The sequence below is a fragment of the Macaca fascicularis genome, chromosome 12 (genome assembly GCF_037993035.2).
Source record: "Macaca fascicularis isolate 582-1 chromosome 12, T2T-MFA8v1.1".
In the NCBI taxonomy this organism is placed as follows: domain Eukaryota; kingdom Metazoa; phylum Chordata; class Mammalia; order Primates; family Cercopithecidae; genus Macaca; species Macaca fascicularis.
In genome coordinates, this window is record NC_088386.1 from 91,332,970 (window position 1) to 91,350,337 (window position 17,368).

At 35.0% G+C, this 17,368-nt stretch overlaps 1 protein-coding gene across 16 annotated transcripts in view; it reads left to right on the forward strand.

Annotated features, from left to right (window-relative positions):
• SLC39A10 (solute carrier family 39 member 10) overlaps nt 1–17,368 on the forward strand; it is a 164,308-nt gene that overhangs the window by 126,793 nt on the left and 20,147 nt on the right. For all 16 annotated transcript variants that reach the window (XM_065525797.1, XM_074009605.1, XM_074009606.1 and 13 more), the window contains 4 exons: nt 6,735–6,904; nt 8,747–8,935; nt 13,528–13,648; nt 16,408–16,776. In XM_065525797.1, the coding sequence (XP_065381869.1) occupies nt 6,735–6,904; nt 8,747–8,935; nt 13,528–13,648; nt 16,408–16,776 (849 nt within the window). The remainder of the gene's footprint in view (nt 1–6,734; nt 6,905–8,746; nt 8,936–13,527; nt 13,649–16,407; nt 16,777–17,368) is intronic.

Sequence of the window (17,368 nt, forward strand, 5' to 3'; positions counted from 1 at the left end):
TTTGTATATTTTGATATTCTATTTTTAGTTACATAAATGTTTATAATTGTTTTATCACCGTCCTTTGTTGTTTCTTGTAACCTTTTTTGATTTAAAAGTCTACTTTGATATTAGTATAACCACTCCTGCTCTCTTTTGGTTACTATTTTCATAGAATATCATTTTCCATCTTTTCACTTTCAACCTGTTTGTGTCTTTGGTGTAAAGTGAGTCTTGTATATAACATATAGTTGACTCATGTTTTTATTCATTCTGCCAGTTTCTGTCAGTTCATTGGAGAGTTTAATCCATTTACATTTAAGGTAATTACTGAAAAGGAAGGACTTCTGTCAGTTTGCTATTTGTTTTTCTATATGCCCAACGCTTTTTTTGTCCTTCATTCCTGCTGCTAATGTCTTCCATTTTATTTAGTTGACATTTTTTGATAGTGAAAAGGTTAAATTCCTTTTTCATTTCCTTTTGTGTATATTCTATAGCTGTTTTCTTGTGGTTATTATGGGGATTACATTTAGCAGCCTAAAGTTAAAACAGTCTAATTTGAATTTATATCATTTTAATTTCAGTAGCATACAAAAATTCTGCTCCTTTACAACTTCATCTCCACAACTTCCAGGTTACTGTTTAGTGTCCTTTCCCCTTGAAGTACTGTCTTATTTCTTACAGGGCAAGTCTAGTGGTAACAAACTCCCTAAGCTTTTGTTTACTTGGGAATGTCTTAGTTTCTCCCTCACTTTTGAATGTCAATTTTGCAGTATATAGGATTCTTGGTTGACAATTTTGCTTTATCGTTTGGGACTTTGAATATATCGGCCTGTTGCCTTCTGACCCACAACGTTTCTGTTGAGAAATCTGCTTGTAATCTTATTGAGAGCTTCTTATATGTGATGAGTTGCTTTTCTTGCAGCTTTCAAGAGTCTCTCTTTGTCTTTCAAGAGTTTGATTACAATGTGTCTTGGTGTGGGTCTCTTGAGTTCCTCTTATTGGAGTTCATTTAGCTTCTTGGATGTTTACATTCATGTCCTTCATCAAATTTGGGAAGTTTTTAGCCATTATTTCTTAAAATATTCTTGCTGCCTCTCCCCGCCACCCCACCACTCCCCTTCATCTTACTTGACTTCTACAGTGTATATGGATGTTGGTCTGCTTGGTGGTACCCTCCAGGTTCCATAGGCTCTGTTCATTTTTAGTCAATATTTTTTCTTTCTATTCTTCAGCATCAGTAATATCCATTGTCCTGTTTTCAAGTCCACTAATACTTCAGCCTATTCAAATCTGCCTTTGAATCTCTCTAGTGAATTTTTCATTTCAGTTATTGCACTTTGCAGTTCCAGAGTTTCTTTTTGATTTATCTTTAGTTTTTCTACCCCTTTATTGATACATCCATTTTGTTTATACATTATCTTCTTGACTTTTTTTTTTAGCATCCTTAAGACAGTTGTTTTAAAGTCATTGTCTAGTAGATCTGCCATTAGGTCTTTTTCAGGGACAGTTTCTGTGATTCATTTTTTTTTTTTTTTAAATGTGCCTTGCTTTTTTGTTTCTTTGTATGCCTTCTGGTTATTTGAAACAGGACATTTGATTCTAATAATATGCTAACTCTGGAAGTCAATTCTTCCCCTTCCCCAGGGTTTGCTATTTTCTTGTTAAATTGTATTTGTCTGTTATTAATTTGGGTTGGGGAGGGTTATTGTTTTATGCTATCCCGGTGGTATAAACATAAGATTTTCACAGGTTTTTTTTTTTTTTTTTTGAGATAGGATCTCACTTTGTCACCCAGGCTGGAGTGCAGTGGCATGATCATGGCTCACTGCAGCCTCAACCTTCTGGGCTCAGGTGATCCTTCCACCTCAACCTCCAGAGTAGCTGGAGCTACAGGCATGTGCCACCATGCCTAGCTAGTTTTTGTATTTTTAGTAGAGATGGGTTTTTGTCATGTTGCCCAGACTGGTCTTAAACTCCTGGGCTCAGGTGATCTCCCATCACAGCCTCCCAGAGTACCAGGATTATAGGCATGAGACACTACACCTAGTTTATCTTCACAGGTCCTTTCTGAGCCTGTGCCCTTCCCTAGGCATGCATGATTACTTTCTGATTTTCTCCAAATATGCAGTTATTTTTGAATTTTCCAGTATTTATTGTCTGACTCCCAAAAGGGAAAAAGGAGAAAAAAAGAAAGGAGGAAAAAGAGGTGCTGGCCTTTTAAATCACCTGGAAGACACTTTAGCCAGGAGATTTGCAAAAATGAGGAGAGGTACAGCAACATGGCCACGTGTCTCTTTGCCTGTACTTCTGTGATCAGAATCAGTGATCAGAGTACAGATCCTCAACATTTGGGGATCAAAATCCATTTTGTCTACTCTAGCTCCTGTAATTGCAGGGTCCTGTAGATTGATTCAGGACACCAGGCACAGCTTCCTTTCAAAGGACTAAGGATGGCAGATGGGTAGCTGCCACTAAACTAAGAGCTGAAATTGATCAAAATTAACCACATTTTACCATTGAGCTTTCCCCTAGAAGTTGCATGCTTTCAGTAGACTACAGAGTTCCAAAGTAGTTAACATCAGACAGATTTTGTCAGTTCATTCACAGTTTAGGGGGCATACAGATTTCTGGTGCTTCCTACTCCACAGTCTTTCCAGAATCCTCCTCCTTTAACCATTTTTAAGTATACAGTTCATTAGCATTAATTACAGGATCTTACTATTAAGGCCATGTTTCATTTCCTTCTTTAATTTTTCAAAGAAATACTTCAGGATCCTGTACCCACTTGTTTAAAATTTCCGTGGAAAGTTCTTCTCTTGTCTGAAGCTGATCTGGGCACAGGAGTTTTGGCACCAGTTGAGTGGAAAGTTTGTTCAGCTTTAATTTTTCTGTCAGAATTGTATTAGCTCAACCAGCTGAGATGTCTGTGGAGTTGAGTATTGTTTGTGCTGTTAATTGTTGGTCCTTTTCAATTAGGGAACAAGTAAATTGATTTTTTTCATAATACGCATTTTCCATGAACTTTTTGAAGACGCTCTCCTATACTAATAAATTCCATGATGAGATAAGTTGGGAAAATGCTGCATATTGTATTCTTCTTTTAGAGATTCATATTGCTTATTAAACTGTTAGAGGCTCTGAAGGAACCTGTGTTATTCAGCATTACCAAAACTTGATTATTAAATTTCTCCTCCCTCCCCTTTGAAATACCCCCATCTCATAGAACTAATGAGCTCAGTTTGAGAAATGCTAGATTATGCAAGTTTTTTTTAGCAGTATAACATGACAATAGCTAGTATCTGGCCAGTTCAAATAGCTACTCATAAGCAAATAATTTAGAACGATTTTCTTTTTAAAGGGGCAGAATAATTGGCATCTTTGAAAATATTTTTATAATTTTCAACTCTGTCATTCAAGGCAATGTATATACAAAGGAGTAATTAACTATGTTATAATATTTCCATTTGTGCCCACTATGTTTTATATGCAAAAACAAAGTTATCAAAAGATATAGGATCAATTTTAGTCCTAGAATTTAGGGTTTTCTTTAGTCAGTTAAAAATCTTTTGAAGGTAGTCTTTAAAATATTTTATATAGCAAACATGCTATACATATTTCCTCTAAAAGAAATAGAAAAATATTTTTAAAGAGTTAAAATGTTCAGAGTAATACAGAGACTATTTATTGATTTATTTTAAGTTTTCTTTTCATCAAAACACTATTCCACAAAAGAACTCTTTTTGTGAGACAGGGTCTGACTCTGTCGCCCAGGCTGGAGTGCGCTGGCATGATCTTGGCTCACTGCAATCTCAGCCTCCCAGGCTCAAACCATCTCACCTCAGCCTCTCAAGGAGCTTGGACTACAGGCACATGCCACCATGCCCGACTAATTTTTATATTTTTTGCAGAGATGGTGTTTTGCCATGTTGCCCAGGCTGGTCTCAAACTCCTGACCGTAATCAGCTTGTTCACCTTAACTTCCCAAAATGCTTGGATTACAGGCATAAACCAGGACCCTGAGCCATTAAAATAAATATTTTTATTGGGTAATTTTGGTGACTAATTCTAGTGCATTCTTGGCTAAAATTATTCTTATTAATAAAAATTTCTAATAACTATGAAGGGTTATCAGTTGTGTTTACTCTGTATATTTTGTGTATTTGGGGTCTTGTCGGTAGTTTTGGCAGTCCCCATTCACATATATTTACATTAGTAAGTAAATACATTTTATTTTTTCTCCTAGAGTGTCTTAGAGTATGAATTACTAGCTTTTCCAAGTAGTTTAGTGCACATTTTCAAGTTATTAATTGAAGTTGCTTTTAGGCTGTTGCTTTTAGAAAAGTTGCTTCTGTATTAGATTATTGCCAAACTAATAAGGAAAAATATATTTGTAAAGGGAAAGTTATATAGTACTGTGTAAGATACAGTTTATCTTCAGGTTAGTGCTTTTGTTGCCAACTCACTTTGTCCCATGTGGTTACTGTAAGTTCCCTGTCCTTTTTATCTCTCCTTTTTTTCTTCAATATGATTGGATCTAGAGAGCTGCAGTAGTTTTGACAAACCATTTTTGATTTAGCTGACCAGTAACTTTATTGCCTGTAAGACCTCATGTCTAAAATTTATACCTATGACCACTTCTCTGACTTATTTCATTAAGTTCTTCCACTGATTTTATTTTTCCTGTCTATAAACAGGGGACTAACAAACTAGCCTGGTGATCATCATTAAGTTAGTCTGTAAACCTTATTTGAGCATATATTTTTTCTTTCTAGAATAAGGTTTTTGACTTCAGTTTCCCGTGGTTTGTCATCACAACAATAGTTAGTTACAGCAATCACTACCGAACCCCCGCCCCTGTGTTTTTTGTTTTTGTTTTTGTTTTTGAGATAGGGTCTTACATTGCCACCCATGCTGGAATGCAGTGGCGCAGTCTCAGCTCACTGCAACCTCCGCTGCCCAAGCTCAAGCGATCCTTCCGCTTCAGCCTCCCAAGTAGCTGGGGCTACAGGTGTGTGCCACCTTGCTTGGTTAATTTTTGTATTTTTAGTCGATATGGGGTTTCACCGTGTTGCTCAGGCTGGCTCAAACTCCTGGACTCAAACTATCTGCCTGCCTTGGCCTCCCAAAGTGCTGTTTACAAGCATGAGCCACGACGCCGGGCCGCAATCCTCCTCATCCTTTCTTTCCACTAATCAGGATATATTATTTTTGTAGCAAATATGTGATCCTGGTTCCTCAAGAATTGAGTTCCTGCTCCTTCCTTAATCCAACATCCTTACAAGGATTGAAGCCATTGAATCCAAGTCTAGTGGATAGATCTTCAGCCCTCTAATACTGGTTGTTTTGAATCTTACTTTGCCTCTGAGGTTACCTATATTTATGTGATAGTAATTATCGTTTAAGATACAGGGTAAGCCACAGAGCTTCCATTAGTGATAGATGATCTATTGTTTTAATTCAGTGAGATAATTGAGCTAATGAGTATTGACTATAGTGTTAACATTATTGGATATTGTGAATACAATGCCCATTGGATAAAACAGTTTTATTGATAAAGTTCAGCATTTAGTGGGACATTTAGTATCATCTCCCTGTCTTTTCCTCATTGTTGAAAATTTTGAGTTATTTTGATGAAGAGATGCATTTTTTCAATGTTATATCACAGACTTAATATAAAGTCTTTCTGCAGATTTATAGTCCTCTTAGATTTGATTTGAAAAATAGTATTTTAGATTAAAATCTTTATAAAATTATTGCTCTTCAGTGAGATTTTCTGTAGATAGATCTTAAAATAAGCAGAATTTTAAAAACTAATAACATTTCTATTTCATTTTAGGCCAGTAATAGAAATTGTAATGAAAATGTCCAGCCCCCAAACCACTGGCATATATTTCTGATGTCTTACCTGTTTGTGAATGACCTAAAGACATGTATACGGAATTCCCCTTCCCCACCATACCTATTTTTAAGTCATACTGTGAAAACATTTCTCTTGTGTTCTGAGCCAGTTAAAATTATATAGTGACTTTTTTTTAAGTGGTAGATTGTTACAGAAACCCAAATTGGAGGAATGGGAGTTTGGAACCAGGTGTAGAGAAAAAAAAATCAAGAAAAATAGGACTGAATTTACCTTTGTAACAATAAAGTTACCAGTAATGAGACTTTTTTGTTATCATATGAACATATTTCCATTTGGGGCTATGTTACATTTCTTAAACTCTGTATTAGAAAGATTTACAAAGATTATAACACATTAAATAGATACTTGGCTTTTTTAATGTCTCAGGTGAGTTTTATAATTAGATTCTTTAAATAAACAGCTTTATTATTGTGGCTCTGCCTTTAGACTTTTTTTATTTTATTTTTATTTTTAAATTTATAAATTTTTATTTTTATTTATTATTTTAAATTTTTATTTTTATTTATAAATTTTATTTAGAAATTTTTATTTATACTTTAGCTATTAAGTGAATCACAGCCTTCAGTCATTTTAAGTCACCTGGTTCTAATCTCGTGGGCCATTGAAGGTACTATGTATAATTTGATCTGAGTTTCTTAATTCTTTTTAAAAATGTTTAAGTTAGTTATGTGTCATATTTTTGTTTTGTTTTTAAACAATGCCATAAAGCTTTCATAGTCTGGGTAAAATAGTCTACCTTCTATGATTCATGTATCTTATGTTTTTATTCTTTTTGGTAGTCTGTTGTTTTAAATTGTCATGCTAATGTTGACTCTTAATTTCTTTTCTACAGCCTGGATTTGTGGTATCATTTCTATCACTGTCATTAGCCTGCTTTCCTTGCTAGGCGTTATCTTGGTTCCTATCATTAACCAAGGATGCTTCAAATTTCTTCTTACATTCCTTGTTGCGTTAGCTGTAGGAACAATGAGTGGAGACGCCCTTCTTCATCTACTGCCCCATGTAAGAAATGTTTTTAATCTTTTTAAAAATTTAAAATAAAAATATTTAAACTGAAAGGTCCTTCATTAGCAAGCTATAGCACAGTAATCTGGTATTTGTATTGTTTCATTTGATTATAGGATGAAGTATTTTTTCTCTGTTTTCAGAGTTTTAATAGCAATTTTTTTAAATAAATTGAATCATTAGGTCAACTTTGCTTTCAGTAGTCTTTATAAAAATCTCTTTGAATTAAAATTTGCAATATCAGTAGCAGTGAGTGGTCTTTTTAAATCTGTGTAGCGTATCAGGTAAGCGTTTAAGAGAAATACAAAAGATGTTGTAATGATTATGTCTATAGCTGGTATGCCATCAGCATCTTTGAGCAGAAGTAGGCAGATACACTCAGTGTGCTGTTTTACAGTTAGCTCTTTACACGTGGGGGCATTTATCTTTTCACCTGGCATACCACTCCTTTTCTTCTCTTTGGGGACACTTCTGATTAATTATATGATCACAAACCCATATTCCTAGTACCATGCTTATCAACCTTTTTACAAGTTGCTCTCTATAACCTATCAATAGTTAGGTAGATAACTGTCTACCACCAGCTAAGAGTATTTAATTCACTCTTACTATTTTTACTTCAAATTATGAAAACAATGGGAATTTTTCTTTTCCAAATATAATATTGAAGTATTGAGTATTTTCCTTCTAGAGAATTTGGGAGACAGGATTGTATTTGTGTTGTTGTGTATATCGCCTCTTTTGTGCACTCTTGGCTGAGAATTCCAGATTTAGTATCTACAGCAATGTGTGACATTGCTTTTTTTTTTTAATTAATAAATGAGTTAATGAATCTTAAGGCTGCAAGTATGAATTTTTTTGTTTCACCATTTCTACTAGCCATCAAGAATAACAATAGTTTCCTTTAGAACTGGGCCTAGTAAGAGTTACTGAAGTGAGAACAGTATTTAAGTGCTGTTTAACTTGTTTTTGTGTTAAGAAGGGTTAACTAAACCTAGCTGTTACCTTTTTGAGTGGTCTGATATCCTCTGAGAGGTTTAGGTATCTCTTTGGTTGACCACTAGTTAACAGGAAAAGAATACAAATAAATTTTAGAAGGAAGAAAGATACTTAAGTGCAGTTATCTAACTTATGTTCTATAAGATTACTATTGTGATACTTGTACATTTCATAATGTTGAAACGTAACTTTTTCTATACATATATTTATGATTGCTAAAGCTTTAAAATATAGAAAATTGCGTATTTAAGGATACCCTCTTGCTGACTTTCCACAGTATATGCAGAGATAGTGACCTTATTACCTCTGAAATAATTTATGAGAAGAAATTTATGAAATAATCTGTACAACTCCCCCGACATAAGTTGACCTATATAACAAACCTGTACTTAAAATAAAAGTTAAAAGAAAAAAATATGTAACAATCAGTTTAAGATAGAATTAGATTACACGGAATCACAAGTGACTGCTGGTGAATTAGTTTGTGTGTTTTGTTTCATTTTTACTAAATACTTGGCATGTAAGTAAATCGTGTTCACTTCAATTTACAAAGAACCCGTCACTCCCTATTATTATTTCTGGCTTGATTCTCTAACTATAGTATGTATCTTATTATTATATTCATTTGAGTTGGTGGTCTTTGAGTTACTGTAAAATGTAGTAGTATTCTGGACAACTGAGAAAAGCAAATTAAATGGAAGACTAAGTGAGATATTACCTAGGGGAGCACTTTAAAACTTGAGAGGTATTTTTTCTGTGTTGTTTAGGAGATTATAATTTCAAAATTTTAAAAAGCATTTCAATTACTTGTTTAGAAGTTTTATTTGTTTTTATTAATAGTCTCAGGGTGGACATGATCACAGTCACCAACACGCACATGGGCATGGACATTCTCATGGACATGAATCGAAGAAGTTTTTGGAAGAATATGATGCTGTATTGAAAGGACTTGTTGCTCTAGGAGGCATTTACTTGCTATTTATCATTGAACACTGCATTAGAATGTTTAAGCACTACAAACAACAAAGAGTAAGTATTTTTTATTTATTTCATTTTATACCATAAAACTCAAAACAAAAATTATCCTTTCTGGGTATATGCTTTCCTTAATTATGATGTTGGTGTCAGTTTTGTAATAGCTAATCTTTAGAGTAAAAAGCTGACTTTGATTTTTTAAAATTAAACATATGGTGGTGGTTATTTGTTTTTTTTGAGACAGAGTCTCCCTCTGTCATCCAGGCTGGAATGCAGTGTTATGATCATGGCTCACTGTAACCTAGACCTCCTGGGCTCAGGTGATCCTTTTGCCCCCGCCTCCCGAGTAGCTGGGACCATAGGCACATGCCACCATGCCCAGCTAACTTTTATGTGTGTGTGTATGTATGTATGTGTGTATTTATTTATTTTGAGACAGATTCTCGCTCTGTTGCCCATGCTAGAATGCAGTGACATGATCTCCACTCACAGCAACCTCCACCTCTTAGGTTCAAGCAATTCTTGTGCCTTGGCCTCCTGAGTGGGTAGGACCACAGCTGCACACAACCATGCCTGGCTAGTTTTTGTATTTTTGGTGGAGATGGGGTTTTGCCATGTTGGCCAGGGTGGTCTCAAATTCCTGGCTTCAAGTGATCCACCTGCCTTAGCCTCCCAAACTGCTGGGATTACAGATGTGAGCCACCACGCCTGGTGCCCTCTAACTATTAAAAATTATTTGTAGAGACAGAGTTCTCAGTAAGTTGCCAGGCTGGTCTTGAACTCCTGGGTTCAAGTTCAAAGAGTTGGGATTACAGACATGAGGCACCACACCTGACATGACTTTGATCTTTGCCATTTTTTGTTATTATACATTTATTTTGGCATTTATAATCAAGATACGGCAGTCTCATTTTCAGTTATTTTGTGTTACATCATACCTAATTGACTTAAATAGGATGGCAAAAGGTATTTTCCAATTATGTTTATTATAAAAATGCAAAATTATGTAAAGAGAAGCAAGTTTCGTCAGTCTTCTTAGGCAATATTTTTAATCATAAGTGACTTTTATTGTAGTATTTTTTAATGAAAATGTTTTCACACAATACATTTCTTTATCAGAAGTGCCTCACCAATGATGGTACTGGAGGTAAGAGGTCAGATTAAGGGGGCTTTGTAGGAAGAAAATAAAATGAAATGATGGAAATGGTGACTCTTTTCAAGAATGATGCACCACTTTGGAGATGATGCTTGATGCTTGGTTGAACTGTTGCTTAAATACTCTTGATTGTGATGCAGCTGTCTGTTTCACCTCACATTTATGAGAATAAGACAAATATCTAAGAAGAATTATCCTCCAAGAAAGTAAATTCAAGGCTGCTACCATTCACTATGATTTATAATCCTCCCTATTCTCTTCAGTTCACATCTGCCTTTTAAAGCTGTGTCCTGAATACATCTCACTAACATGTTTATGATACTAACACTGATCATCTTCAGTGTATTCTGTTTAAGTAAAGCTTTCCACAAAAAAAAAGAATTGGAAACTTCGTTTTGTTAGTTAATTCCAGGTATCTTTTTTGGGATGGTCAAGATCTTAAAGATGTGCAGTCTACTCTTAAGATACAATTTTATGCTATTTTTGTTTCTGTTTTGTTTGCATATGTATGTGTTTTGTATATATTCCTTTCATGATTTGGAACAGATCTCTGAACTGCGATTCATGGGAGTGATTCTGGTTTACATAAAACTTACTTGTGTGACTATGACTCATTCCTCATGATTTCCAGTAGTTATCTAAATCATGAGAAAGAAATCTTACTTCTCATCTGTGTTTTCATATCTTATTTCAAATTGTATATTTTAGTTATATATATAGTTTAGTTTAGTTAGTCAGGACATCATCACATTGGTTTGCCTCCAAGGGAGAGGTGATTAAGATAGTGAGCCTAGAAAAGAAGAATGATAAAAGGAAATGGGAAAGTTCAACTTAGAGAAAAGTAAAAGAGAGCTAACAGTATTTAGATTTGAAGGGGCTTGTGGAAGGTGAAGTAATTAATTCTGATGGACAAGTAGAGAATAAAATATGGTGGGAGGGATGCCAACGCAGAAGGTGCTGGAGGGAAACAAGAGTTGGCTAGGTAGATAACTGCAAAATAATTTGAAAGAGGTAGTGGGACTTGAATGAGGGTCATGGCAGAAGAAATGGGAGGGGGGTGGAAAAGATGATTAAGGGAATTATTTAGATGAGAGAATCAAGAAGACTTCCTAGTTGATTAGATGTAAGACATATAAGTATTTAAAAGTTCATCACTACAATAAATTAGGTATTGCAAAGTTTGTAAAGAAGTTTTAGAATTGCCAATTGAGCATCTCTAATGTGGCAATCTAAGATCTGAAATGCTCCAGTGAGCATTCCCTTTGACCGTCACGTCGGTACTCAAGTTTCAGATTTTGGAACATTTCAGATATCAGATAAATAAGTTTTTTGTTTTTTATAATTTGATCTTTTTTATCTCATTTTGAACCTAAAGTTACCAGTACTTATACATTTGTTTTTGCAAAGAAAACTGATATAAGAATGAAGTCACCAAACCATGACAGCTTTTTTGTAAATTTGAATTTGTAGGAAGTAAAACACTGGAAGGAACACCTTGGATATAGGGAGTGTACTCTAAATATTCAATAGTATGTAATTCTCAACTATATCAGAGAAGGGAATCTGGCCCGATAAATCAGGGCATCTGCTTTATGGTACATAGGACAATAAGTAACCTAAGATGAAAAGGTTATGGCATTCTTTTGAAGAAAGGGAATTAGTGATATTTGAGTAGAATAGATATTTGACAGTCTGTACAGAATAATCAACTGTTTCAGCTTTCAAACCACAAGTTAAATAATACACTAGATGTTGACTTGTTTCAGCAAATTGGGGGCCTTGAGGGTAATGATTTGCAAGCTTCTAAGAAAGTGGACAATCAGAACTAAAGCAATTAAACAAAATCTCAGCTTGTGTTTTCATTTTATTTAATTTCTATATCCTTCTCATTGATTTTTGTACTATTGTTGGCTCCTCCTTCCTTTTTTTTCCCTTAACTCATGGTTGCCATTTTTTTTCTTCGCTTTAGGACTTGTCCATATCATTATTTTCCTGTGAATGTCTTAACTTTTCCCAGTTTCTATTGGCTTAGTGGCTTCCATTAACCATTACTTCTCTTATTCTCTGTACCAGGATTCAAATGGGGAATTCTGCTCTACTTGCCATTTGCTAGAGTCATTAACACTATCACATTAAAATTCGGCAGCCCACTGGATTAGGATGAGTAGGGCTGGAAAGTCCAAGAATACTTCATTCCCTGTCTGCACCTTAGTGCTTCTCCACATGGCTTCTCTTCCTAGGAGAGACCAGTCTTCTGCATAGGATAGTGGCTGGCTTCCCTGAGCAAAAGCAAAAGCTTCCAGATCTCTATAAAGCTAGTTCTGGATGTGGCACAGCGTCATTTCTCCTGCATTCTGTTGATCAAAACAAGTCAAAAGGCTAGCCAGAATTCCAGGGCAGGGGGGTAGATTCCAGGTCCTCATGGGTGGAGCAGAATGCTCCTACAGGGAGGGAGGAAATTGATAGTGGCCATCTTTGAGATTACCTCATGCTCTACTAGCCATGCAAGCTTACTTATGCAGCAGTTAGAAGACTTAAACATCTGAAACATAGTTAATAGCCTATAAACAAAACCAACAAGAAGAAAATGCCATGCCAGTCAATAAGCATCTCCCAGAGAAGACTTTTATTTCAACACTGCTCTAGAGTAATTATTTGCTTTCTTAAATTAACATACATTAGAAGCAGAAATTTAAGTTGAAAGAGTTGTTAGTGGTAGTTACATTGATAAACGAAGAAAGCAGTAAAAGCCAGACTGTGAAGACATACGATAAGAAAAATGTAAACCTAAACAATGAAGTACAATAATTAGTATTTGTAACTAATTAAGGACAGATTAAATTGTGTTCTCCATCTAATTCCAAGGTGGTAAGAAAGGATGCTTGTCTTTACTATAAGACTAGTAAGAGTCGCTTACTGTGATAGATCCTTTCATACATCACCTCATTTAATCCTCATAAGAATGTTATTTTTATTTTTACAGATGAATATTCTTATATTCAGTAAATTTAACAAACTTGCCCAAGTGTCAGATGGAAACTATAAACTTTAAGATGCTCACTCAAATTTGACTCTCTTCTTTATGTCACATTCAGGGAAATATAGATTGCATTAAATATGAACGAAATTCAAACGAATAAGCTTTAGTTTTTTGGAACTTTCTGTTACCTTACACTTTTGGATAAGAGAGATTTTGCACATATTATACACATTTCATTTGTTGCATCTAATAATTCAGTACTGTGTGTGCTCTCTTAACTTCAAAGGAGATGAATGGAACCTCTTAGTTGAATGTTTAAAAAAATACAAATTTAGTTGGATTTTTCGTCTGTGGATTGCTTTACTCCCAGAAAATTTTTTTCACTCCCCTTTAAAATAATTTACATACAAAGTTAACACCATTTTTACCTTTAGGTGTTAATGAGTCAATACTGTTGCTAATTGTGTCCTCGCATTTTATACTAATATCAGATACTTTTTTTTTTTTTAGGGAAAACAGAAATGGTTTATGAAACAGAACACAGAAGAATCAGCTATTGGAAGAAAACTTTCAGATCACAAGTTAAACAATACACCAGATTCTGACTGGCTTCAACTCAAGCCTCTTGCCGGTAGACAGCAATTCTGACTCAAGACAAACTTTTTTCTTTTTCTTTTTTCATTCAAATTTACATTTAATTTCTATTTACATTCATTCAATCTAAAATTAAATAATACAGTAAACTAAATACAAGATGAAAAGCAGAAAACGTGTTACCCTCATAGCACTCCTAAAAAGGCGGATGAATAATTTATTTACCGATAGATGCAAAGCCAACTTGGGATAGGAGAAACAATAGTTTTAAGAGCAAACACATAGATGAACCCATCTTTCAGATGTTATTCTAGATAATCCACTGAGATAATACTTGTGCTATAATGATAAGAATTACACAAGAAAAAGTACTGTATTAATCAGCAACAGACCACAGGTTATGTGTAACAAAGATTTTTGAGATGGAGTCTCGCTCTGTCGCCCAGGATGGAGTGCAGTGGCGCCATCTCGGCTCACTGCAAGCTCTGCCTCCCAGGTTCACCCATTCTCCTGCTTCAGCCTCCTGAGTAGCTGGGAGTACAGGCGCCCACCACCACACCTGGCTATTGTTTTTTTTGTTTTTTTTTTTTTGTATTTTTAGTAGCGACGGGGTTTCACCGTGTTAGCCAGGGTGGTCTTGATCTCCTGACCTCGCAATCCACTCGCCTCAGCCTCCCAGAGTGCTGGGATTACAGGAGTGAGCCACCGCGCCCAGCCGACAAATACTTTTATGATAGTTTGTCTAGCTTGCTAGTGTCTCCTCCTGTGAAAAAAGGTAGATGTTTGGACATTGATGTTTTTGAGAAATTAACCATTTTCGAAACCTCAAAATCTGTTCTTCATCAATTCAACATTTCTTAGGGAATAATCTTAGATCTAGCCCTTTTAAGCTAGGAGCCATATGATTAAATATTCCAAATAGGTCCTATATTAAATATGTGATCCAAGGCTCAGAATATTAATACTATCTAAGATACATCTTGTTTATAATCATTACCTGTGGTAAAGAATGTTGAATTTATGGAGTATCATAGATGCATTCTCTACCCCTCCCCCTCAAATTATCTTCTGTCTCAAAAAATAGTATGGAAAAATCCCTCTTGAAGGATTCAAATTAGTTAAAACCATAGAAGGGGAAAAACAACAAAATTTTCCTAAAAATCTGTTTCAAGTTCAGTATTTAATACTTTACATTAATAATCACTGCTGGTTTATAAATCCCAATTTAGTTATTCTGTAATGCTACAAACCTTATAATCAAATTAGTAAACTTCAATGATTATATTTTAATTAAAAAACAGCATGTGTAAAATAAAAATGTATCCTATAATAACTGATTTTAAAGAAAATAATCAAGTGATGAAAAAAGCACTTAATCTCTTTCATATACTTACCTGGTTTAATCATAAAGAACTCTCTTAGAAACTCAAGACTAGTGGCTGGGTGCAGTGGCTCACGCGTGTAATCCCAGCACTTTGGGAGGCCGAGGTGGGTGGATGAAGAGGTTGGGAGTTCAAGACCAGTCTGACCAATATGGTGAAACCCTGTCTCTACTAAAAATACAAAAATTAGCTGGGTGTGGTGGTATGCACCTGTAGTCCCAGTTACTCAGATGGCTGAGGCAGGAGAATCACTTGAACCTGGGAGGCAGAGGTTGCAGTGAGCCAAGATCGTGCCATTGCACTCCAGCCTGGGTGACGAAAGAAACTCAAGACTAGTAATATCGACATCATCTTTTAAACTAGGATTGAATTTTTACAAATAAATATAAATAAGCAATATTGCATAAGTGTGTGCTTTCTATGACACTAATGTGACACTTGACATGTTTTCACAGTCATAGTAAGGATATCCATTTATGAAATACAAGTTCTCAATAAACTTTCCACAGCATGGGAAATAAATTTCACTTAATAAATGGGAAGTCAGAAAAATTGATGTATTTGTGTGGCTGGCAGGCATGCAATTAATGCTTTTTATGCAGAAAAGTTGCAGTGTTTGCCACTATTGCTGGCAGTACTCATTATGAAAACAGTTTAACTGGGGTGGTTATACCAGCCGGTCACAGTGTGCATGTTACTAGTAAATAGGACTGAGGAGGAATATTTTGGTAAATTTCACTGGAATTTGGTCAGGCAGTCAACACTACAGTTAGTAAATACATTTGAAAACAAGTGTCAGAGTATTACAAGCCATTTACTGTCTGAAAGAATGCCTGTACATACCAGCATAGCTTTTTGGGTTTTGGCTTTTCAGACATCACAAATTGTCAGAGAACAAGGATCTGCACTTTAAGTACAATTCTGCTCTTTATCATTATTGTAGCTTCTAATTTACCAGCTACAGTTAATAAAGTTCTCAGTAGGCTGCTGCAATAAGGGAGGAGGGGTCTAGAGGGAGTGATTTTTTTTTAAAAGACGCTTTCAATCCAAAGATGAACTTTTATCGAACTTATATCTTCATGCTTTCCAATTTTTCTCCTCACTTTGCCTGCTTTTGATTTCAGTTCGCTCCCACTGACCTCATCTGGAGCATCTTTTGAATCTCCCGCCAAACCAGTTTCTTCTTTGTGTGTGTTTGTTTTGTTTTGTTTTGCTTATTTTTTTACTGGACTCCAGAAATCATTTTTCTATTAGAATGGCTTCTAAATAATTTTAGGGAAATATATTTATTTAAGATTTCTAAAAGACATTCATTTAAGAAATGTTCATTGCACTGCTATTTTGTCTAGGTTTAAATTAGCAAATATCCATGCATTTAAATGTTGATAAAGCATATCCTTTGCTGTAAATACAGGAACTGATGACTCAGTTGTTTCTGAAGATCGACTGAATGAAACTGAACTGACAGATTTAGAAGGCCAACAAGAATCCCCTCCTAAAAATTACCTTTGTATAGAAGAGGAGAAAATCATAGACCATTCTCACAGTGATGGATTACATACCATTCATGAGCATGATCTCCATGCTGCTGCACATAACCACCACGGCGAGAACAAAACTGTACTGAGGAAGCATAATCACCAGTGGCACCACAAGCATTCTCATCATTCCCATGGTCCCTGTCATTCTGGATCCGATCTGAAAGAAACAGGAATAGCTAATATAGCCTGGATGGTGATCATGGGGGACGGCATCCACAACTTCAGTGATGGGCTCGCAATTGGTAAGTGGACTGGAAACCACTGTCTGTTCTAATCTTATGGATTATAATATGTATGATTAAATTTGGCTGGAGCTTAACAAATATACTGTTATGTATCACTCTGGTAAGTTGATTTTCCCAAAGGCTACAGTTTTGTGTTCAGTTGTTACATTTGGAGGTGTGAGGGTATAATTTAGTGGGGTTTTTTTGAACATGTAAACAAATGTCTGTAGTATATTTGTTTAATAACTTGATTTCTCAAAGTACAGTTACCATATTGAAAAAGCTGCTTAACATTATATTTTCAAATGCATTTACATGTCCCTGAAAGAGAACAGTTTAATTTCAATCTTAGGTTTAATAAATTTTCCGTATCTTTGAAAAGGCAAAAAAAAAAAAAAAAAAATTTTACAACATTGAAAATCCATTGTACTAAATTCAAATATATTAGTATCTTGCTAAAGTAAACTGATATTACCAGTTAAAGAGAACATTAAGTGTGATCAATACATTATTTTCTTTGAGATCCAGACTCTGTTAGCACCCAGAAGTAAGCTTTGGTTTCTTTCAGAAAGCAGAGACAATGTTTTTGAATTTACAGTAACTGGTTTTT